Consider the following 25,259-nt stretch of genomic DNA (forward strand, 5'->3'; position numbering starts at 1 on the left):
AGGGAGAGAGAGGACACTTGGCGAGGGAGAGACGGGACACTCAGTGGGAGATGGTATGGCATTCGGTGGGGGAGAGACTGGGCACTCAGTGGTGGAGTGACTGGACACTAGGGAGGGAGAGACTGGACACTCGGTGGTGGAGGGAGACAGGACTCTTGGCGGGAGAGAGAGAGACAGGACACTTATGGAGAGACTGGCCGTCTGATGGGATATCAGACACTCGGTGGGAGAGATACTGGACACTGGATGTGAGAGATGGGAGACTCATTGGGGAGAGAGTGGACATTTGGCAGGGGAGGGAGTGGACACTCAGTGCGGGGTGGGGGGTGGGGGGGGTTGAGTGGACTGTCCGGAACACAGGGTGAGGGGACAGAAGAGTTGTGGGTGGGACCATCGACCAGGGGGCGGGGCGATTGCGAGGGGGCGGGGCGATTGCGAGGGGGCGGGGCGATTGCGAGGGGGCGGGGCGATTGCGAGGGGGCGGTGCCAGAATCGTAGTCCCGCCCCTCCGCGTATCCCAATATCCGGGTGATGTGATGTTTTTGATCCATGTGACATGAATCATATGACCGAGTGTCTGCAACATCCCGGATGCTGAGCGGAGAATGGAGGCGGTTTTAGAAACTCAACTGAGAGAAACGTGAGGAGGGGAGGGGGGGGGGGGGGGACGGTGGGTGGGAAGAAGGGGAGGGGGGGTCTAGGGGGGGGGTCCAGGGGGGTGGGAGACAAGGGGGACGGGGTGGGGGTGGGGGTAGGGGAGGGTGCGGGAGGGGGAGGGACAGGGACCAGAGCATCGTTTGTTGTCAGTGTCTGGAATCTGTTGCCTTTGTTCCCACAGGATGAAGAATCCCGCCATTATTGGGGTGCTCTGCGCTGATGAACAGGGCCTAAACCTTGGCTGTGAGTGTTCAGCTGGGATCAGTCTCTGCTGCCCTGTGCTTGTGTGAATCGCGCAGCACTGGCCCCACTGTCTTTTCAGGAAGAGAGTTCCAAAGACTCACGACCCTCAGAAAAAAATTCCCCTCATCTCTGTCTTAAATGGACGACCCCTAACTCCAGAGTTCCCCACAAGAAGGAACATCCCCTCCACATCCACCCTGTCAAGGATTCGATCAAGTCAACTGTTACTCTTCTAAATTCCAGCGGATACAAGCCTAGTCCATCCAGCCTTTCCTCGTAAGAAAACCCGCCCTTTCCTGGTATTAGTCTAGTAAATCATCTCTGAACTGCTTCCAATGAATTTACATCTTTTTTTTAATGAAAAAACCAGTACTGTATACAGTACTCCAGGTGTGCTCTTACCAAACCCCTGTACAACTGAAGCATAACCTCTCAACTTATCCATTCCCCTCAATAACCGATAACATTCTATTAGCTTTCCTAATTATCTGCTGTACCTGCATACAAACCTGTTGTGATTCATGCACAAGGACACCCAGATCCCTCTGCACCTCAGAGCTTTCTGATTATGCTTCTGTTTTATTCACCCTGCCAAAGTGGATAATTCCACATTTGCCCACATTATTCTCCATTTGCCAGGTTTTTGCCCACTCACTGAATCTATCTTTGTTACGTTGTTGCCTCCTTGCACCCTCTTCACTTTCCTACCTATCTTTGTGTTGTCAGCAAATTTAGCAACCATTCCTTTGGTCCCTTCATCCAAGTTATTTATATAAATTGTAAAAATTTGAGGCCCCAGCACTGATCCCTGTGGCACACCACAGGTTACATCCTGTCAACCACAAAAAGACCCATTTATGCCTACTCTGTTTCCTGCTAGCCAGCCAATCTTCTATCCATGCCAACGTTACCCCCTGCACTATGAGCTTTTATTTTCTGCAATAACCTTTGATGTGGCATCTTATCAAATGCCTTCTGGAAATCTAAGTACAGTACATCCACCAGTTCCCCTATATGAACTGCACATGTGACCCCTTCAAAGAACTCCAATAAATTGGTGAAACATGATTTCCCTTTCACAAAACTCTGACTGATTTCCTTGAATTTTTCTAAATGCCCTGCCATAACACCATTAATAATAGCTTCTAACATTTTCCCTATGACTGATGTAAAGTAAAGCTAACTGACCTGTAGATTCCTGCTTTCTGTCTCCTTCCCTTTTTGAATAAAGGAGTTACATTTGCTATTTTCCAATCTAATGGAACCTTCCCCAAATCTAGGGAATTTTGGAAAATTAAAATCAGTGCATCAGCTATCTCACTAGCCACTTCTTTCATGACCCTAGGATGAAGTTCATCCAGACCTGGGGATTTGCCAGTCCGCAGCTCCAACAATTTGCTCAATACCAGTTCTCTGATGATTTGTAATTTTCCTGAGTTCTTTCCTCCCTTCCATTTCCTGATTTACAGCTATTTCTGGGATGTTACTTGTATTCTCTAGAGTGAAGACTGATGCAGAATAGCTGTTCAATTCATCTGCCATCTCCTTACTTTCCATTACTTACATTATTAATTCCCCAGACTCACTTTCTATAAGACCAACACTTTTTAAACTCTTTTTCTTATGTAAATATCTATAGAAATTCTTGCTATCCTGTCTTTATAGTTCCAGCTAGCTTTCTCTCGTACTCTAATTTTTTCCTCCTTATTAGCCTTTTTGTCATTCTTTGCTGTTCTTTATATTCTTTCCAATCTTCTGACCTGCCACCCATCCTTGCGTAATGATATGCTTTTTCTTGAAGTTTGATACTGTCTTTAACTTTGTTAGTTAACTACGGATGGTGTGCCCGCCTCTTGGAAGTTTTCTTTCTCGTTGGAATGTATCTATTCTGTGTATTCTGAAATATCCCTTTAAAAGTCTGCCACTGCATCTCTGTGGACCTAACCCTTAACCTCATTTTCCAGTTCACTGTAGCTAGCTCTGCTTTTATGCTGTCATAATTGCTCTTATTTAAGTTTAAAATACTAGCCCTGGACCCACTCTTCCCTCCCTCAAACTGAATGTAAAATTCAATCATAATTTGATTGCTGCAACCTAGGGGTGCTTTCACTTTGAGGTTATCAATTAATCCCATCTCATTGCACAGTATCAGGTTTAGTATAGCCTGCTCTCTGGTTGGCTCCATAACATGCTGTTCTAAGAAACTATCCCAAAAACATTCTATGAATTCCTCATCCAGCTTTGCCCTTCTGATTTTTCCAGTCTATCTGTCAATTAAATCCCCCATGATTATTGCTGTACCTTTCTGACAAGTTCCCATTATCTCTTTTATACTCTGTCCGACCGTGTAGTTACGATTAGGGAACCACAAGTGACTTTTTGCCTTTATTGTTTATGATCTGAACTCAAACTGTTACATCCTGGTTTCCTGTCCATGGGTCACTCCTTTCTAATGTACTAATACCATCATTAATTAACAGAGCCACACCTCCACCTTTCCTTAGCTTCCTGTCCTTCCTAAATGTCACATACCCTTCAATATTCAGGTCCCAATCTATGTCATTCTGCAGCCATGTCTCTGTAATGGCTATCAGATCGCACTTATTTATTTCTATTTGTACTATCAGTTCATCTATTTTATTTCGAATGCTCCGTGCACTCACATACGGAGCCTTTCATTTTGTCCTTTTATTATTTTTGTAATGTCTGGCCATATCTGCTCATTTACTCCTAGATTTGTATTCTGCCTTTTACTGTGACATTCTGTTTATCATTCCCCACATTAGTACCCTTCTCCCTTGCCTTGTCTCTACTCTTTTGTTAACCACATCTTCCCAAATTTGATCCCTTGCTCCCACATTTTCTAACCAGTGTATCTAGTATCTCTGCAGCCACTTCTTTTACGATTCTAGGATACAGGTCATCAGGTCCTGGGTACTTGTCAGCTTTTAGTTGTAATAGTTTTCTCAGTACCTTTTCCTGAGTGATTATGATTGTTTTAAGTTCCTCCCTTTTACCTCTCAATTTTCAAGTATTCTTGGGAATTTTTTTGTATCTTCCACTGTGAAAATAGACACAAAAGACTTGTTGAACACTTTCCACTTCCTTGTTTCCTTTTATTAGTTCCCCAGTCTCACACTCTAAGGAACCAATGCTCACTTTAGTTACTTTATCCCATTTTTAAATACTTGTAGGAAAAAAGAGTAACTATAATACAAGAACGAGGAAGTCTTGCTACAGTTGTACAGGACTTTGGTGAGACCGCACCTGGAATACTGCAGACAGTTTTGGCCTCCTTGCTTAAGGATGGATATGCTTGCATTGGAGGCGGGACAGTGAGGGTTCACTCGATTGGTTCTTGGGATGAGAAGGCTCTCTTATGATAGGCTGGACAAATTGGGCCTAAACTCTCTGCAGTTTAGAAGAGTGAGAAGTGATCTCATTAAAACAGACAAGATTCTGAAGGGACTTGACAGGTAGACACAGGATGTTTCCACTGGCTGGGAAATCTTTCAAAAAAAAAGGAGCCACAGTATTAGGATGAGGAGATGATCATTTAGGACTGAGGTGAGGATACATTTGAATCTTTGGAATTCTCTACCCCAGAAAGTTGTGGATGCTCCATCATTCTACACCTTTAAGGCTGGTATACACAGATTTTTGGTGTCTCAGGGAATCAAGGGATATAGGGAACGGGCAGGGAAGTGGAGATGAAGCCCAAGGTCAGCCATGATTGTATTGAATGGTGGAGCAGGCTCGAGGGGCTGTAGGGTCTGCTCCTATTTCTTGTGTTCTTCTGATCTGCCCCAGTTGGTGTGGGAGTGGGGCGGGGGGTTTAAAGATCCAGTGCCAGTAAAAGTGCCTATTTTAAAAGTAGCCATCCCATTGTTGTCAAAACCCAACTGGCTTCTGATGCCATCTTTGCCCAGTCTGGGTCAATATCTGACTCCATCCCTACAGCAGTGCAGTTGACTCTTAAACACCCTCAGAATTGCCTGAGTGAAGCACTTGGTTAAGGGTAATCAGGGGTGGCCAGCGATGACCACAGGCTGAGAATGAATCATGCTGTTAATCCCCTCTGCTGCTGGTACCTGTATCACAGTCTCTTGATGCAGCCCCCTTCCCTGGGAGCAGTACCCTGGGTGCTCTTGCTTGTTAGGATGTGGGTGACCTGTGATGGGGGTGGAACATGATTTAGTGGAAATGCTGGTCGGTTTTATAGAGGGTGTTGTGTTCTCTAGGTCGTGGGTCACTGATTGATGAGCATGCTGGCGTAGTGTCCGTTCTTGCACAGCAAGCAGCAAAACTGACAACTGACCCAACAGACGTGCCGGTAATCTGCTTGGAGTCGGACAGCGGGTGAGCATTTAAACTGTTGCCTTTGGGGATTTGTGCTGGTTTCTATACTGTCACTGGCTTCTGGAGCAACTGAATCTTGAGCCCCTAGAGCCTAGCGGAGCTTTGCGCCTTACAACTGATGTGCCTTCAGCATGTTATCATGGCCCCATGTAACATCCCATTCCCTGGGAGCAGGGCTGAAGTGGTAGGCGAGCAGGCAGAGGGGGGCGTATACGCCCTGTGCTTAATGTATTACAGAGGGAGCAGTACTCTTTTCTGTGCCCTCCCTGGTGTTTCTGTGCAGGGGGTCTGTGACTAATTGGTGCCCTCTGCTCTTGGCCAATGGGCATTGTCCTGCAAGGCTGGACACTTGGTGTTGCAGCCTAGCTCAGACCCACAGTGAATAGTGGGCTGCATCAGGAGCCTTGCAGATTACTTGCATGTTCCCCCTTCCCTCACCATCAGCATCCCCCCTTTCCACTTGCTCTCTGGCCCACATTCGCTGAAAATCTGAATGTGAATCTGATCCACATTTAGAAATGTACAAGATTCCGGGTAGGCTGAGACCTGGGGATGTGAGAATTCATTCTGAGGCTGAGGCACCTTTGCAGAGTAGGGAGAGCTTCACTTGGTGTCTGGTCTAGGAGACCTGGATGCTTAGTTTCTCTAGTATCTTTTATAACCCTGGGATGTGCCAAAATGCTTTGCAGCCAATGAGGTATTTTTGAATTGTCAGTATTGTAATGTAGGCAACGTGGAAGCTAATTTGTGCACAGCAAGCTCCCACAGGCGTTTCGGTAATCTTTTTCTGTGTTGATTAAGGGATAAGTATTGGCCAGGACATCGTGGAGATCTCCCTTACTCATTACATTTTACATCAAGTCATGAGGGCAGATGAGACTGCAATGTCTCATCTGAAAGTGGGCATGTCTAACAGTGCAGCACTCCCACAGTACTGCAATGGGAGTGTCAGCTTGCATTATGGGTTGAGTCTCTAGACTTGAACCTACAACCTTCTGACTCAATGGTGAGAGTGATACCCAGTGAGCCAGACTGACATGTAGGAGGCTGAATGTCTGGGTGAGAGGTGTCAGTGGAAATCTGAGACAAGATACCACTCGTGTGGGGATAGCTTGTGTTTTTTTATAATGCAGCTTTGAACAACTGCAGTGATCTATATTCACTCAGTATAATCCTCTCTGCAGGAATATCATGATCCAGAAACATGGAGGCATTACCATTGCTGTGCATAAGATGACAGTCTAACAGATGTTGAGGAGCCCCGATGTGATTAGATGTGTCGTTCTGAGAGTTATCGATGTCAGCCACTTGGGGGTGTCAGTTGGATCCTTGTTTAACGCCTTCAAAAGACAGCTTCTGACCATGTTCGACATCTGGGTCATTGACATTTTGGGGCTGGGTGAGGAAGTTTAACTATTTTATGTCTGTGTGTGAAATTGTTTTGAAATTAAACACAAACTGAATTAGCAAAATGTGGACTTTTCAGTATTTTCCCCTCACTCCCTCCCTCCCTCCTAAATTTGGATAGGCGATATTTCCAATGTCACTGTCTGTCCTGAAATAACTATAACAAGGCTGGAGTGAATTTAGATTCCAGATCCACCAACCTCTGCCTAAAGTGGGTTTAGACTGGATTAATTGGGGAATGAGATGGAAATGGTTAGGGGAGGGTGTGGGCAATGAGAGAGAGAGGGACATCCCAGGTAGTCCAAAACAAAAACAGAATTACCTGGAAAAACTCAGCAGGTCTGGCAGCATCGGTGGAGAAGAAATCAGTTAACGTTTCGAGCCTTCACGGCCCTTCGGCCGAAGGGCCGTGAAGGCTCGAAACGTTAACTGATTTCTTCTCCACCGATGCTGCCAGACCTGCTGAGTTTTTCCAGGTAATTCTGTTTTTGTTTTGGATTTCCAGCATCCGCAGTAGCTTTTAGCTTTTTGTTTTTACATCCCAGGTAGTGTCTGAACAATCCCAAAGAGAAGTGTATTTTGAGTCACTGGGTTCATCTCATCTCATCTGTTACCCTTGAATGGGAGTGATACGGGATCTCCTCCCTAGCAGTTATTATCTCACTCCTTTGAAGGTACCATGTCTGTTCCACACTCTGAACTTCTAGTTTTAATATTCCATCTCTACCTGTGAATCATAGATTCTTCCTAGTTTTCTCCATTTGTACGGAGGCCAAGTTCCCGAGAGTTTTGTGAGGGGCTCTTGATGGATAATCGCCAGAATGATGGAACTGTTGGAACTCCATAACCCTTGGTAATGAGTGAAGTGTAAAAGTTAATGTATCTCCTCTTGTTAACTTTATTAAAATGTTGGAGAATTTCCCTTGTGTTGTAGTTCCATGTTGTTGCCTTTTTAATGGAATGTAAAATGAGTTTACTGTGATTGTTTCATGTGTCAACAGAACGTACTGTTGACACTCATCTGTGTGGGGAACTTGGCTTTTGTTTAAGGTCATGATAATATTCCTGAGGATGGTCCATTTCCTCCATCTTGTGTTCACTGGGAACTGACGGTTACCCCACTCACCTCTGCCTTCCTCCCTCTCCTCACCCCCTCTTTCGCCACGGTTATCTGAATAACTTAGACAGCTTCTCATTGCTGTTCATTCAGTTAACTCAACACAGGCACATCGCAAAGCAACTACAGAACATGTTGGTGGCAGTGTCGGGGGAGGGGAGGTTACACACCTGACCACCTGGGTGTTCACTTTCCCACCTTCCCCCTCAAAAAAAAATAGGCTTCTTGCTTTTTCCTCCTCTAGCCCCCCCTCCGCCCCCCGCCCAAATCACCCCCTTCCACTTCCCTGAGCACTAGGGCCTGGTATTACCCCCAGTAATAGGATTGTTGTTCCCCTTGGTTTGCTCTACCACACTGGGGCTAAAAGACTAAAAAAACCAAGATTCAAAGTGTGAATGGAACTTTCTCAATAGAACTTAAATAATATCGTAAACATACGTTGCGACCGGATGGGAGGAGTGTTCAGTTTCTCTTGCTCCACTACTCCACAGGTCGCACGATAAGTGTAAATGTTTAATTCACTCACCAAAATGGCCATTTGTTTACCTTTTCTACTGCTAGAGCCAGAATAAAAGTCTTTAACCAGGTTTATTTTAATAAACTCAGAATAATTGATTTATTGTGAAATGAAACTTTTTTAAAACAAGTTGCAAAACTGGTTAACATATAATTTGTAATCCATAACATGTAATCCAGAAGCATAACAATTTACCCCTTTTAAAATCCCAACACACACACACGGGTGCGCACACAAGACAAATAGGGTCTCTGCAGAGGTTGGCATAAGGGAACACTTTATGAAAAAGAATAAAGTTTGAAAAGGCCTTGATGCTGTTGATTTGGTGTTCCTGCATGTGATGACGGAGTGCTGGTGACAGCAGTTGTCTAGAAGTCCTTTCCAAATGGTCTTCAGTGAAACACTGTCTTTGTTAACTCTTGCTTGTCACAGCTTCACAGGCTTTGAAATATAGATGAGTTATCCTGAGATGAGCATTTTCTGGTTGAAGGTGAACACCCATTCTGGACTACAGGCAATACAGGGAGGGAGAGAGAAGCAATGCTCCTTCACAGTTTGTTCCCAAGACACACACACTTCAAAAAAACTTGTTCAGACAGATCTTCTCCCAGGCCAGGTGTTTTTCAGCCAATCAACAGGATCTACAGCCTGGTAACAGCAGTTTCTTTTTAATTTTAACTCATAAACAAAATAACTCAACTCCCCAGGTGTCTTGCTGGTCACTTAGGTGACCACCACCACCTAGAAGGACAAGGGCAGCAGACAGATGGAAACACCACCGCCTGGAAGTTCCTCCTCCAAGCCACTCACCATCCTGACTTGGAAATATATTGTTCCTTCACTGTCGCTGAGTCAAAATCCTGGAACTCCCTCCTTAACAGCACTGTGGGTGTACCTACACCACATGGACTGCAGCGGTTCAAGAAGGCAGCTCACCACCACCTTCTCAAGGGCAACTAGGAATGGGCAATAAATGCTGACCCAGCCAACGAAGCCCACATCCCGTGATCTTGGAAAAAGCACCTTGTGCTCAGAACTTGTAACCTTTAGAAAAAAAACTGTCCAAATAATTCAATGTCTACCCAACTTTTTAAAAAACATTCCTAATAGTACTCAACCAAAATAGTCGATGATTAATTTAGAAATGTAAATCTGTTAATAAGGTTGTTTAAAAACAGACACTTCTGAAAATACTCAAGCCTGAGAAGCTGTAAGACACTGTTAATATTTCAAAGGACCTGTCTGATGTTTCAGAAACTGAACATGGTCTGACAATCCATCACTAGGGGGCAGAGCAAGACTGTCATTGTTCCAATTTAACACATTCCCTCAGTCTGAAATCTGGGATTCTACATTTGGATGCACATTTAGCATTGATTTGTTTCACTATATGCGAACACATGGCTGACCTGATTGTGGCCCCAATTCCACATTTACACCTACCTCCGATAACCTTTGACTCCATTGTTAGTTAAGAATCTACCTCTGCCTTAAAAATATTCAATGACCCTGCCTCCCCACTGGGCAAGGGAGTTCCAAAGACTCACAGAGAAAAAAATTATCATCTCTGTTTTAAATAGAAGACCTCTTATTTTTAAACTGTGTCCCCTAGTTCTAGTCTCTCCCACAAGGGGGAAAATCCTTTCAGCATCTACCCTGAAAAGTCATCTCAGGATCTTATGTATTTCAATAAGATCACCTCTCATTCTGCTAACCTCCCAGTGGATACAGCCCCAATTTGTCCAAACTTCCCTCGTAAGATAACCCCCATCCCCTGCCACCTTACCCCAGACATCTCTCGAGTGATCCTTCCCTGAACTGCCTCTGAATTTATATCCTTTCTTAAATAAGGAGACCAAAACTCTACACAGTTCTCCATATGTGGTCTCACTGACGCCTAGTCCAACCACTTCCAGTAATGTGCAGTACTAGTCTGCATGTACAGGCGAGAACCAAAACAGGACAGGTGGTTAAAAACTTCGTCAGAAGCATTTTCGGTGGGGGGGGCTTAAAGGAGGAGCTGCAGAGGGGCTTAGGCAGAGAATTCCAGGCATAGAGTTTAGGTGACAGAAGGTCATGTTACCAATGGTGGGTAAAGAGAGGGAGGAATGTACAAGAGGCCAGATATACTTGGAGTTCATTAAATTCATCTTTGCAGAGAGTAATGTACATCAACAGGAAGGAAATGCTACTGTTAACAGCCAAAACTTGCTGAAATAATAACTGAGAAAAGCAGTGTAGCACTTCAGAAATATGTTTTACTCCAGATTTCCAGGGTTACTCCTTTTATACAGGGAAACAACACATCAGCAATTTCACCCGAGACTGTTGATTTGGTCCTAAATGTGAAGCATGATTAGAGCTTCAATCAACACGTCTCCGTTCCAGTGGCCACTAACCTTCTGAGTGGCCTTGTCAAAAAGTCTCATCTGCAACGATAATGCTATCTTGCTGCTGACTGATTATGTAACATCATTGGAGATTAACTCGTTAAATGATGAATGCATTCCTAAAGATGTCAAATGCTGGTCTGAGTCTAACTGCTGGTCAGCTGAAAACGATAGGCCATAGCTGAAAGAATTTGCAAGAACATTGGAATCCAAAATATTCGAGATCAAATGCAAACACCCAGAAAAGGCTAAGGGGCTGGCAAAACAAGTGATAGGCATGGTTAACAAGTTACTTAGAAGGTCTGATTTCTAATTAACTCAATCTATTTGAGTAAATGCCCCATTAGAGACTTGGGATAACTTCACCTGAATGAATTTCCTGATCTTTTCCATTCAGAGTTCAAATGCAGCCACTGAGCTCTGAGTAGCCTAGCCCCACACATCCTTATCTTGTTGCCCGGTTTCTTCACATCTAAAATTCCTTTCCCTGGAGGTTTGGATATGGCTGTTTTTAGATCCTCATTTTGGAAGCATCCTAAATTACAATGCCAAGCTTGATTAGAATCTGCATGAGATATCTGGGAATTGAGAATTAACTCCCTGGGACACACTTATTGTGTGCACGGCCGGGAGGTGTTCCTTGGTACACACCTATCCTGGAGCAGTGTTTGTGGGGTTGGGGGTTTCCTGGTACACACCTATCCTGGATCAGTGTTTTAGGGGGGCGTTCCCCGGTACACACCTATCCTGGATCAATGTTTGAGGGGGGTGTTCCCCGGTACACACCTATCCTGGATCAGTGTTTGAAGGGGGTGTTCCCCGATATACACCTATCCTGGATCAGTGTTTGAGGGGGGGTGTTCCCCGATATACACCTATCCTGGATCAGTGTTTGAGGGGGGTGTTCCCCGGTACACACCTACCCTGGATCAGTGATAAAAACAAAAAACTGCGGCGGATGCTGGAAATCCAAAACAAAAACAGAATTACCTGGAAAAACTCAGCAGGTCTGGCAGCATCTGCGGAGAAGAAAAGAAAAAACTCTTCTTCTCCGACGGACTCGAAACGTCAACTCTTTTATTCTCCGCCGATGCTGCCAGACCTGAGTTTTTCCAGGTAATTCTGTTTTTACCCTGGATCAGTGTTGGAGGGGGGTGTTCCCCGGTACACACCTATCCTGGATCAGTGTTTGAGGGGGGGGGTTCCCTGGTACACACCTATCCTGGATCAGTGCCTGAGCGGGGGGTTCCCTGGTACACACCTATCCTGGATCAGTGTTGGAGGGGGGTGTTCCCCGGTACACATCTATCCTGGATCAGTGTTTGAGGGGGGTGTTCCCTGGTACACACCTATCCTGGATCAGTGTTTGAGGGTGGAGGGGGGGTTCCCTGGTGCACACCTATCCTGGATCAGTGTTTGTGGGGTTGGGGGTTTCCTGGTACACACCTATCCTGGATCAGTGTTTGAGGGGGGCGTTCCCCGGTACACACCTATCCTGGATCAATGTTTGAGGGGTGTGTTCCCCGGTACACACCTATCCTGGATCAGTGTTTGAGGGGGCTAGTTCCCCGGTACACACCTACCCTAGATCAGTGTTTGAGGGGGGTGTTCCCTGGTACACACCTATCCTGGATCAGTGTTTGGGGGAGTGGGGTTCCCTGGTACACACCTACCCTAGATCAGTGTTTGAGGGGGGTGTTCCCTGGTACACACCTATCCTGGATCAGTATTTGAGGGGGGGTTTCTCTGGTGTACACCTATCCTGGATCAGTGTTTTAGGGGAGCGTTCCCCGGTACGCACCTATCCTGGATCAGTGTTTGAGGGGGTTGGGGGGAGAGGGAGAGAGGGGGCGGGGGTTCCCTGGTACACAACCAGCCTGGATCAGCGTTTGAGGGGGGTGTTCCCCGGTACACACCTATCCTGGATCAGTGTTTGAGGGGAGGTTCCGTGGTGCACACCTATCCTGGATCAGTGTTTGATGGGGGGTTCCCTGGTGCACACCTATCCTGGATCAGTGTTTGAGGGGGGGGGTTCCCTGGTACACACCTATCCTGGATCAGTGCCTGAGCAGGGGGTTCCCTGGTACACACCTATCCTGGATCAGTGTTTGAGGGGGGTGTTCCCTGGTACACACCTATCCTGGATCAGTGTTTGAGGGGGGTGTTCCCCGGTACACATCTATCCTGGATCAGTGTTTGAGGGGGGTGTTCCCTGGTACACACCTATCCTGGATCAGTGTTTGAGGGTGGAGGGGGGGTTCCCTGGTGCACACCTATCCTGGATCAGTGTTTGTGGGGTTGGGGGTTTCCTGGTACACACCTATCCTGGATCAGTGTTTGAGGGGGGCGTTCCCCGATACACACCTATCCTGGATCAATGTTTGAGGGGTGTGTTCCCCGGTACACACCTATCCTGGATCAGTGTTTGAGGGGGCTAGTTCCCCGGTACACACTTACCCTAGATCAGTGTTTGAGGGGGGTGTTCCCTGGTACACACTATCCTGGATCAGTGTTTGGGGGAGTGGGGTTCCCTGGTACACACCTACCCTAGATCAGTGTTTGAGGGGGGTGTTCCCTGGTACACACCTATCCTGGATCAGTATTTGAGGGGGGGTTTCTCTGGTGTACACCTATCCTGGATCAGTGTTTTAGGGGAGCGTTCCCCGGTACGCACCTATCCTGGATCAGTGTTTGAGGGGGTTGGGGGGAGAGGGAGAGAGGGGGCGGGGGTTCCCTGGTACACAACCAGCCTGGATCAGCGTTTGAGGGGGGTGTTCCCCGGTACACACCTATCCTGGATCAGTGTTTGAGGGGGGGTTCCGTGGTGCACACCTATCCTGGATCAGTGTTTGATGGGGGGTTCCCTGGTGCACACCTATCCTGGATCAGTGTTTGAGGGGGGGGGTTCCCTGGTACACACCTATCCTGGATCAGTGCCTGAGCAGGGGGTTCCCTGGTACACACCTATCCTGGATCAGTGTTTGAGGGGGGTGTTCCCTGGTACACACCTATCCTGGATCAGTGTTTGAGGGGGGGGTTCCCTGGTACACACCCATCCTGGATCAGTGTTTGAGGGGGAGGTTCCCTGGTACACACCCATCCTGGATCAGTGTTTTAGGGTGGGGGAGGGGGGGTGTTTCCCCGGTACACATGTAACGTACAGATCTTGGAATTTGAACTTTGCGACTTTACTGGAGCAAGACTGTACATCATCGATAATGAAACTTCAGACTCCTGATGACAAACTGGATTTACTGGGCTTGTAATCCAGGGGCTAGTGCTAATAATTTGGGGATATGAGTTCAAATGTGAATGGGGCTGAAGGAATTTAAATTCAACTTATTAAATAAATCTGAAATAAAACCTAGTCTCAGTAATGGAGACCATGATACTACCAGATTGTTGTAAAACCCATGCAGCTGACTAATATCCTTCAGGGAAGGAAATAGGAAATGTGCAGTCATTAACTGGCCTGGATTACATGTGATGTGGGCAATTAATAATAGAAAATAAGAAGATAGCAGATGAACTGAACAGGTGTTTTGCATCAGTCTTCACTATAGAGGATACAAGTAGGCATAGAGCCACAGGAAAGTTACGCTGCCGAAATAGGCCATTCAGCCTATTGTGCACCAGCCAAAAAAACATCCAAAATGAAACTAGCCACTCATTTTAATCCCACTTTCCAGCACCTGGTCCGTAACCTTGCAGGTTACCGCACTGAAGGTGCAGATCCAGGTACCTTTTAAATGAGTTGAGCATTTCAGCCTCAACCACCAATTCAGCCAGTGAATTCCAGACACCCACCACCCTCTGGGTGCAAAAGTTTTTTCTCATGTCCCTTCTAGTCCTTCTACCAATCACCTTAAATCTACGCTTCTGGTAATTGATCCCTCAGCCAGGGGAAGTAGGTCTTTCCTGCCTACCTGTCTAGGACCCTCATAATTTTGTACACCTCAATTAGGTCAACCCTCAGCCTCCTAAGGAAACCAACCCTAGCCTATCCAATCTTCCCTCATAGCTGAAATTTTCATGCCATAGCAACATTCTTGTAAACCTCTTCTCTGCTCGCTCCAGAGCAATTTATGTCCTTCCTGTAATGTGGTGACCAGAACTGTACACAAAATTCCAGCTGTGGCCTAACCAGCGTTTTATACAGTTCCAGCATTACATCCCTGCTTTTGCATCCTATACCTCATCCAATAAAGGAAAGCATTCTATATACTTTCTTTATCACCTTATCCGCCTGTCCTGCCACCTTCAGGGACCTGTGGACATGCACTCTAAGGTACCTCACTTCCTCAACCCCTCTTAATGTCCTCCCGTTTATTGAGTATTCCCTTGCTTAGTTTGCCCTCCCCAGATGCATTACCTCACACTTTTCCAGATTGAATTCCATTTGCCACTATTCCGCCCACTCAACCAAACCATTGATATATTTCTGGAGACAACAGCTATCCTCTTCACTATCAACTACACAGCCGATTTTTGTGTCAACTGCAAATTTCCTAATCATGCCTCCCACATTTGAAGTCCAAATCATTAATATATGCAACAAACACTGAGCCCTGTGGAACTCCACTGGAAACTGCTTTCCATTCGCAAAAAACATCCATCAACCATTACCCTTTGTTTCCTGTCACTGAGTCAATCTTGGATCCAACTCGCTACCTCCCCGTATCCCATGGGATCTCACTTTTCTGACCAGTCTGGCATGAGAGACCTTATCAAATGCCTTACTAAAATCCATGTAGACAACATCCACTGCACTACCCTCATCAATCCTCCTTGTTACTTCTTCAAAAAATTTGATTAAGCTAGTGAGACACGATCTTCCCCTAACAAAACCACGCTGACTATCCCTGACCAAGCCGTGCCTTTCTAAATGACAGTTTATCCTGTCTCTCAGAATTGATTCCAATAATTTTTCTAGCACCGAAGTCAGATTGACTGGCCTATAATTTTCTGCTCTATCCCTCGCACCCTTTTTAAATATTGGTACAATGTTCGCAGACCTCCATACCTCTGGTACCTCGCCTGTATCTACTGAGGATTGGAAAATGATTCCCAGAGCATCCATTATTTCCTCCCTGGCTTCCTTCAACAGCCTGGGATACAATCCATCCGGCCCTGGTGATTTATCCACCTTCAAGGATGTCAGTCCCTCCAGTACATCAACTCTCACTATGCTTATTGTATCTAATATTTCACACTCTTTAACTAGAATATCTGCATCATCCCTCTCCTTAGTGAAGACAGAGACAAAGTACTCACTGAGAACCCTGCCCACATCTTCAGCATCAACCCACATGTTATCATGCACATCTCTGATAGGCTGTGTCCTTTCCTTCAATATTCTCTTGCTCTTAATGTACTAGTAAATCTTTGGGTTTTCTTTGATTTTACATGCCAATATTTTTTTCACATCCTCTCTTTGTTTTCCTAATTTATCTTTTTACTTCACCCCTGTACTTTATATACTCCTCCAGACTTTCTAAAGTATTAAGCTTTTTGTGACTGTCATAAGCTTTTTTTTTCTGCTTTATCTTGGCCTGTCTGCTTCTGAATAACCAGGGGGCTCTAGATTTGGCAGTACCACCCTTTTTCTTTATGGGGGCATGTCTACCCTGTGCCTGTAGAATCTTGCTTTTGACTGCCTCCCACTGATTTGACACTGTTTTCTCTTCTAATATCTGTATCCAGCTCACCTTTCAGCTTTGTAAAATTTGCCTTCCTCCAATTTAGAACTTTTACTCCTGTTCTATCTTTGTCCTTTTCAATAATGATGCTAAATCTAACTGTATTATGGTTACTATTTCCAAAATGGTGACCCACTGCTACATCATCCACTTGCCCAGCTTCATCCCCATAGACTCAATCTAGAATTGCACCCCCTCTCGTTGGGCTTGTTACGTGCTGGCTAAAAAAGTTTCCTTGAATGCAGTTCAAGAATGTTGCACCTTCTGTGCCCTTCGTATCCCAATTGACATTAGTGTAGCTGAAGTCCCCAGCTATTACTGCCCTATTGTTTTTGCACTCAGAAATTTGCCTACATTTTTGCCCTTCTAACTACCTTCCACTATTTGGGGGTCTATAGTGCACTCCTAGCAAATCTCCCTGCGAGTGTATTCATCCCTGTCCTATTCAGGTGTAGACCATTCGGCTTGTACAGGTCCCACCTTCCCCAGAACCGCCCCCAATGCCTCAGAAATCTGATGCCCTCCCTCCTACACCAGTTTTCCAGCCGCATGTTTAATCACTCAATTCTCCTATTTCTATACTCACTTGCATGTGGGTCTGGGAGTAATCCTGAGATTACTGCTTTAGAGGCCCTGCTTTTCAATCTCCTTCCTAGCTCCCTAAAGTCTGCTTTCAGGACCTCATCCCCTTTCCTACCTAAGTGATTGATACTAATGTGAATCACAACCTCTGGCTGGTCACCCTCCCCCAGAAGAATACCCTGCAGCCGCTCCATGACATCCTTGAACCTGGCCCCAGGGAGGCAACATATCATCCTGAAGTCACATCTACAGCCACAGAAATGCCTGTCTGTTCCCCTATATAATGAATCCCCTATTAGTACTGCTCTTCCACTCTTCTTTCTCCCGTCCTTTGCAGCCAAGCCACCTGTGGTGCCACAAACCTGGCACTGACTGCACTCCTGTGAGGAATGAATGCCCTCACCAGTACCCAAAGTGGAAAACCAATTAATGAGCGGGACCTCAGGGGACTACTCAGGGAAGTTCTCTTGGACTGCCTGGCAGTCACCCATCCCTTTTCTGCCTCCTGGCTCCTAAGCTGTGGTGTGACCACCTCTCTGAACGTGCTATCCATGTAGCTCTCAACCTTGCAGATGTACCTCAGTGATTCCAGCTGCTGCTCGAGTTCCAAAGCTTGGAGCTCTCGGTTCTGCAGCTGGTGACACTTCTAGCACATATGGTCACCTAGGACTACAGTAGGAGCAGTACTTCCCACAGATTACAGGACACACATTCCACATAACCGAGCTGTCCTGCCATGGCTTCAATTTACTTTCCTTATATTAACTTTATTTTACTTTGGTTTACTTATGCTACTTTATTTTACCTGGCCTTGACTTAACTTTTACTTCCCTGTTGCTTGTGTTTCTAACTGAAATCTAAGTAGCTCCTTCTTTTAAAAGGAATGTGTTTTTCTATTTTCCAGCTACTTGAGGACCATTCCTAACAGCAGTTTCTCATCACCAACCAATGAACTTATAGTTCTCCTGTGATGTCATTCTTTGTTTTCAAAACTCAGACTTTTCGTGCAGCTTTTCAAATCCTGGTATCCTGCAATCTGAGAAAGATAGAGAAAGACCAAGAAAAGAGCATCTCTCTCCCCTCCTCACTGAACTCCCTTGCTCAGCAAACGCGCTGTAATTCCACTCTGTACCAGTGCACTCCACGACAGAGCACTGAACCTTTCTTATTTACACTACTGAGATTCAGATGAGTTTGACGGTTACAGAATCAGATTAGGGCAGTAGCTTAATTTGTTGTAATCATCTGCTTTCCAGCAGACAGCTTGATTTGCTTGATTAGCCCTGCCCAAGCCTCTAAGAAACTTAAAACTTAAAAACAATAAATTTAAGTAAAATTCTAAATTGCAATCAAGCAGTACTAGATCTTATTTAAAAAAAAAACTCTCCTCCCTTCTCACCAAACTCGCAGTCATTCCACTGCTACCAGTGCACTCTGAATAACGTCTCAGAAGTAGCTGTAAATCAGGAAATGGAAGGGAGGGAGAAACTCATTAAAACACAATTACCAGGGAAATGGTAATAAGCATATTGTTGGAGTTGCGAGTTGACAAGTCCCTAGGTCCAGAGGAACTTCATCCTAGGGTCTTAAAAGAAGTGTTTAGTGAGATAGTTGATGCATTGGTTTTAATTTTCCAAAATTCCCTGGATTCGGGTAAGGTTCCATTAAATTGAAAAATAGCAAATATAACTCCTTTATTCTAAAAGGGAGGGAGACAGAACGTGGGAAACTACAGGCCAGTTAGCCTAACATCTGCCAAAGGGAAAATGTTAGAAACTATTATTAAAGAATCTGTAGCAGGGCATTTGGAAAAATTCTGGGTAATCAGGCAGAGTCAACATGGATTTGTGAGAGGGAAGTCACGTTTAACCAATTTATTGGAGTTCTTTGAAAATCTAATGTGCTGTGGATGAAGGGGAACCTGTGGATGCACTGTACTTAGATTTCCAGAAGGAATTTGATAAGGCGCCACATCAAAGGTTATTGCGGAAGATAATAGCTCATAGTGTAGGGTGTAACATATTGGCATGGATAGAAGGTTGGCTAGCTTACAGGAAGCAGAGAGTAGGCGTAAATGGGTCATTTTCTGCTTGGTTAGATGTAACAAGTGGTGTGCCACATGGATCAGTGCTGGGCCCTCAACTGTTTACAATTTACATAAATGACTTGGATGAAGGGACCAAAGGTATGGCTGCTAAACTTGCTGATGACACAAAGATAGGTAGGAAAGTAAGTGTAAAGAGGACATAAGGAGGCTACAAAGTGACGTAGATAAGTTAAATGAGTGGGCAAAGATCTGGTAAATGGAGTTTAATGTGGGCAAATGTGAAATTGTCCATTTTGGCAGGAAGAATAAAAAAGAAGCATATTATCTAAATGGTGAGAGATTGCAGAGCTCTGAGATTCAGAGGGATCTGGGTGTCCTAGTGCATGAATCGGAAAATATTAGTATGCAGGTACAGCAAGTAATTAGGAAAGCTAATAGAATGTTATTATTTATTGTGAGGAGAATTGAATACAAAAGTAGGGAAGTTATGTTTCAGTTATATAGGGCATTGGTGAGACCACATCTGGAGTACTGTATACAGTATTGGTCTCCTTATTTAAGGAAGGATGTAAATGTGTTGGAAGCAGTTCAGAGAAGGTTTACCAGACTAATATCTGGAAGGGGTGTGTTGTCTTATGAGGAAAGGTTGGTCAGACTGGGTTTGTATCCGCTGGAGTTTGGAAGAGTAAGAGGTGACTTGATTGAAACATATAAGATCCTGAGGGGTCTTGACAGGGTGGATGTGGGGAGGATGTTTCCTCTTGTGGGAGAATCTAGAACTAGGGGTCACTGTTTAAACATAGGGAGTCGCTCATTTAAGACAAAGATGAGGAGAATTTTTTCCTCTCAGAGGGTTGTGAGTCTTTAGAATTGCTTTTCACAAAGGCAGTGAAAGCAGAGTCATGGAATATTTTTAAGGCAGAGCTAGATAGATTCTTGATAAGCAAGGGGGTGAAAGGTTATCTGGGGTAGGTGGGACTGTGGAGCTGAGGTTGCAAGCAGATCAGCCATGATTTTATTGATTGGTGGCGCAGGCTCGACGGGCTGAGTTTAGATGATCCAGAGCAATGTAGTTGACTCTTTACGGCTCTCTGAAAGGGTCCAGCAATCCACTCATTTGCAGGCAACTCATAATCACCTGCTCAAGGACAATTAGGGATGGACAATAAATGATGGACTTGCCAGCACCAGTCACACCCTAAGAATGAATTTTAAAAAAAATCTCCCATGCAGCAATGAGGTAACCACAGAATCACACAGTAAGGAAGAGGCCCTTCGGCCCATCGAGTCTGCACCGACACATGAGAAACACCTGACCTACCTACCTAATCTCATTTACCAGCACTTGGCCCATAGCCTTGAATGTTATGACGTGCCAAGTGCTCATCCAGGTACTTTTTAAAGGATGTGAGGCAACCTGCCTTCACCACCCTCCCAGGCAGCGCATTCCAGACTGTCATCACCCTCTGGGTGAAAAAGGTTTTCCTCACATCCCCCTAAACCTCCTGCTCCTCACCTTGAACTTATGTCCCCTTGTGACTGACCCTTCAACTAAGGGGAACAGCTGCTCCCTATCCACCCTGTCCATGCCTTTCATAATCTTGTACACCTCAATCAGGTCGCCCCCTCAGTCTTCTCTGCTCCAACGAAAACAACCCAAGTCTATCCAACCTCTCTTCATAACTTAAATGCTTCATCCCAGGCAACATCCTGATGAATCTCCTCTGCACTCCCTCCAGTGCAATCACATTCTTCCTATAATGTGGCAACCAGAACTGCACACACTACTCCAGCTGTGACCTCACTAAGGTTCTATACCACTCCAACATGACCTCCCTACTTTTGTAATCTATGCCTTGATTGATAAAGGCAAGTGTCCCATATGCTTTTTTCACCATCCCATTAACATGCCCTTCCGCCTTCAGAGATCTCTGGACACACACGCCAAGGTCCCTTTGTTCCTCAGAACTTCCTAGTGTCATGCCGTTCATTGAATACTTCCTTGTCAAATTACTCCTTCCAAAGTGTAATGCTGGCTTTTCAAATAAATCATGATATTCTTAAAAGGACAGTGAGTTCACCTTGTGTTGGGCCAACACTCATCTGTCACCCAACAACATCAGATTAACTATTCACTGTTTATGGGATATAATTGTGTTCAAAGGTTGGAAAATGTTCTGGGGCTGTGATAAGTGTTTTCTCCATGTACTGTTATTGAGCGGTAAGTGCAGCTGCTCTGTGCAGTTGCTGTATAAATGCTCCATGTGATGTGGCACCGAGTTATGATTGCCAAAAAGCATCAAGTTCAAATCCTGGCCTGTGCTGAGTTGGAAAGTAATGTTTAAGAAGTCTTTTGACTGCAGAATGCATCACAGCCAGCCTTGAATTGTTGTCGCCTGATCTCCATGTATTCAATTTACAACAGATTTCACAGGGGGAACCCACTCTGCTCTCCCCGACTCTGGCACTAGGAAACTCCACACAGAGTAGGGTCTGAAAGTGCACTTATCACTGGCCCTCTACCTAGCTCTTCTTGTACCAAACCACCCATCCCCTTTAAACCAGCTTATATTTCACCCCTTCTCTATTTTTAATTAGTTCTGTTGAAGAGTCATGCGGACTCGAAACGTCAACTGTGCTCCTCTCCACCAATGCTGCCAGACCTGCTGACTTTTTCCAGGTATTTTTGTTTTTTTTGTTTCTGAAACTGCACTGTCTAGATCCCCAAACGGTCCACTTATTCATTAATCCATTGGAGGATTTCAGTTAAAATGTAACTGTTGGCCTTAATAACTAGCAGATATGAGACAAGGCCGACAGAAAGATATTGTGTGCTGTTCCCCTGTGTGCCCTGGTTACAGTGTGAAAGGACGATTGCGTTCCATTCCTTGTCTTGTTTATAGGTTCTGGATGTGTTGCCTTTTTGGTTGCTTGGGTTGATATAAATGTGCACCAACACTGAGCTGTTAATGCTGAGGGGTGGGGGGGAGCAATTTCTGACTGCACAATGCCTCTTAAACCGGAGAGCATGAGGTGTAATGGAACAAGACATTTGGCAGAAATCTGTATCACGGGAACTGGTATAAACATGTCACAATATCTGACCAACAACTAAATGGAGGCAAGAGAATCTCACCTGAAAATCAAGGGGAGCCTCATTATAATATTCAGAATAGGGGTGCCGTGACCTTCTGACACTCGAGTGCAGATTCTGAACGTGTTTCACACTTATTTATAAAATACCCTGGCTTACTGTAAATTCCTTACTGAACCTCATTTAAAATTTAAATGGCATCAATTATGAGGACAGGTTGCATAGACTAGTTCTGTGTTCCCCTGAGTTTAGGAGATTAAGAGGTGATCTAATCGAGATGTTTCAGATAATTAAATGCTTGATAGGGTTGACAGAGAGAATCTCCTTTCTCTGTTGTGGGAGGGGGGAGTCCAGAACAAAGGTTTACAATTAGATAAAAGCAAAAAGGGTGGCTTAAAATTAGAGTCGGCTATTCAGGGTGATGTCAGGAAGCATTTCACACAAAGCGGAGTGGAAATCTGGAACTCTCCCCACCAGAAAGCTGTTGAGGTTGGAGATCAACTGAGATTTGAAAACTGAGATTGAGAAATGTTGTTCAGTAAGGGGATTAAGGGTTATGGAAGCAAGCTGTGTAGATGGAATTAAAATACAAATTATCTGTGATCTGATATAATGGAACAGTTTTGAGGGGCTGAGTGGCCTCCTCCTGTTCCTATTTTCTTTAGGGTTTGATACAGTGAACAGGTTTAAGGCATTTCTAACAAAATGTGCATTTTTGTTTTGTCTCTGTACAGGTGTCAGGGTATCAGACCCCATCCTGACAAGTCCCTCTGCACTTTGTACCAGCCCTTGAATGCTGAGATAGGCAGGAGGTCTACATTCCGCTGAACTGGCCCCTGGCTATACACTCCTGAAAATGCTGGTGTAGGAGTCGAAGTGAGGCTGAGGCTGAATAAGACACGGTGAGGAGATTGGAGATTAAAGCCTTGAACTGAGAAGCTTTGGCATTTTTGCATCTGATTCTTGACCTGATCGAGGCCTTCAAAATAATGCCAGGTTGTGATAGGACAAACAGTGCAAGACTGTTTCCATCGGACAGAAGCAAGAGCCAAGAGGAGATTAGAAAAACAGTTATTTACCCAGAGCGTGGGGGCTGGGGTCAACGTGGAATCCTTTGCAAAAGACTGGCCTACAATCAAAGTCCGGAAATTCTTAAAACGGGATTTAGAGGGAGGCTCGATAAATAGAACTATGAAAGGAATGAGGAGTGACAGGGAAAGTGAAGTTAGACAGATTAAGATATTAAAGGGTATGAGAGTGAAGGGAGAGTGGGATCAGATGGATTAGGATATTAAAGGATAAGGGATGAGAGAAGAGTGGGATCAGATGAATTGGGATATTAAAGGATAAGGGATGAGAGAAGAGTGGGATCAGACAAATTGGAATATTAAAGGGTACAGGAGTGAGAGGAGAGTGGGATCAGACTGAATGAGATATTAATGGATACTGGAGTGAGAGGAGAATGGGATCAGACTGATTGGGATATTAAAAGGTACGGGAGTTAGAGGAGAGTGGGATCAGACTGATTAGGATATTAATGGATGCAGGAGTGAGAGGAGAGTGGGATCAGACTGATTGGGATATTAAAGGGTCCGGAAGTGAGAGGAGAGTGGATTCAAGAGGAGAGTGGGATCAGACTGATTGGGATATTAATGGATGCAGGAGTGAGAGAAGAGTGGGATCAGACTGATTGGGATATTAATGGATGCAGGAGTGAGAGGAGAGTGGGATCAGACTGATTGGGATATTAATGGATGCAGGAGTGAGAGGAGAGTGGGATCAGACTGATTGGGATATTAATAGATGCAGGAGTGAGAGGAGAGTGGGATCAGACTGATTGGGATATTAATGGATGCAGGAGTGAGAGAAGAGTGGGATCAGACTGAATGGGATATTAATGGATGCTGGAGTGAGAGGAGAGTGGGATCAGACTGATTGGGATATGAAAGGATACAGGAGTGAGAGGAGAGTGGGATCGGACTGATTGGGATATTAAGGATATGGGAGTGAGAGGGGAGTGGATTCAAGAGGAGAGTGTGATCAGATGGATTGGGATATTAAAAGGTGTGCGCCAAAGAGTTAGATTAGACTGAGTGGCTCCTTTGGAAATGAACACAATACAGATGGGCTGCAGGCCTATTTGATTTCTGGAACATTCCGCTATTCTATAACAATTCTTCTTCAAAGAAAATACCAAGAGTTTCGGAACCATTCACATGGCCAAACAGAGCAAAGAGGATCCCTCCACAACTAAGATTTTAAATCCAAGACAAATGTCGCTTTTTACTCCTCCTGCATGAAAGGAGTTTTTCTTTATTTAGCACCTATCACATCTTCAAGACATCCTGTAGCCCTTTCTAAACAACAGATTAAATTTGTTGTGAAGCCCCTATTGCAAAGGGAACCAGTGTTAACATTCTCCACTATTAAAGGGTGTTAATTATGACCCTTGTCAAACTCACTTACACAAAGACTCTCACAACCAGTAGCGAGTGAGTCTGGGCTGTATCTAAACCCTTTCACCAGGCACAAAGCCCACTCCAGAATAGATGTTGTAACTTAAGCTACCACTTGAAAGTGTTGCTCCATCTGTTATATCCAGATACACAATAATATGGAGTGATAATAAACTACTTCTGCTCTGCTCAATTATATTGAGCATTGAGCAGTAAATTTCAATCAGTCCAGGTCTCCATTTCCTATTATTCTTAATTATTAGCTCATTTTATTTTGATAATTGCCAAACTTCCTGTAACTGAGCTGCACCCTGACTGACTGCTGTTTCTAGATGTGCTAACAGTTTAAACAGTTGAGGTGGTTTTCATCACTGGCCATCTCTGAGAAGATGGTGGAACTCTTTCTTGTAGTCACGTGTGTAGCAGTTTGATACAACTGAGTGTCTTGCTAGACCATTTCAGAGGGTGGTTAAGAGTCAATCACATTGCTGTACGTCTGGAATCACATGTAGGCCAAATCAGCTAAGGATGGCAGATTTCCTTCCCTTTAAATCTCTTTCTTCGGAAATCACTATTGAATTTATTTGTGACTATCTTTGACTATCTTATATTTCTGGCCTCTAGTTTTGGTCTCCCTCTACAAGTGGAAACACCTTCTCTGTGTTTATCAAACATGCTTCATAATTTTATT

At 44.8% G+C, this 25,259-nt stretch overlaps 1 protein-coding gene across 3 annotated transcripts; it reads left to right on the plus strand.

The window, feature by feature from the left end:
• The first annotated feature begins 495 nt into the window (after nt 1-495).
• lamtor5 (late endosomal/lysosomal adaptor, MAPK and MTOR activator 5) lies at nt 496-24,500 on the plus strand. Of its 3 annotated transcripts, none has more exons than XM_078546505.1 (5): nt 496-640; nt 839-900; nt 5,142-5,259; nt 6,444-6,658; nt 22,847-24,500. In XM_078546505.1, the coding sequence occupies exons 1-4, from the start codon at nt 606-608 to the stop codon at nt 6,502-6,504; spliced, it is 276 nt and encodes a 91-aa protein (XP_078402631.1). In that variant the 5' UTR covers nt 496-605; the 3' UTR covers nt 6,505-6,658; nt 22,847-24,500. The 3 variants fall into 3 exon arrangements, with proteins under 3 accessions (XP_078402631.1, XP_078402629.1, XP_078402630.1); XM_078546503.1 differs by lacking the exon at nt 22,847-24,500 and adding an exon at nt 7,072-7,587 and having other exon boundaries at nt 6,444-7,019; XM_078546504.1 differs by lacking the exon at nt 22,847-24,500 and adding an exon at nt 7,212-7,587 and having other exon boundaries at nt 6,444-6,962.
• Nucleotides 24,501-25,259: the final 759 nt, after the last annotated feature.

Source organism: Cetorhinus maximus, chromosome 8 (assembly GCF_964194155.1).
Source record: "Cetorhinus maximus chromosome 8, sCetMax3.hap1.1, whole genome shotgun sequence".
In the NCBI taxonomy this organism is placed as follows: domain Eukaryota; kingdom Metazoa; phylum Chordata; class Chondrichthyes; order Lamniformes; family Cetorhinidae; genus Cetorhinus; species Cetorhinus maximus.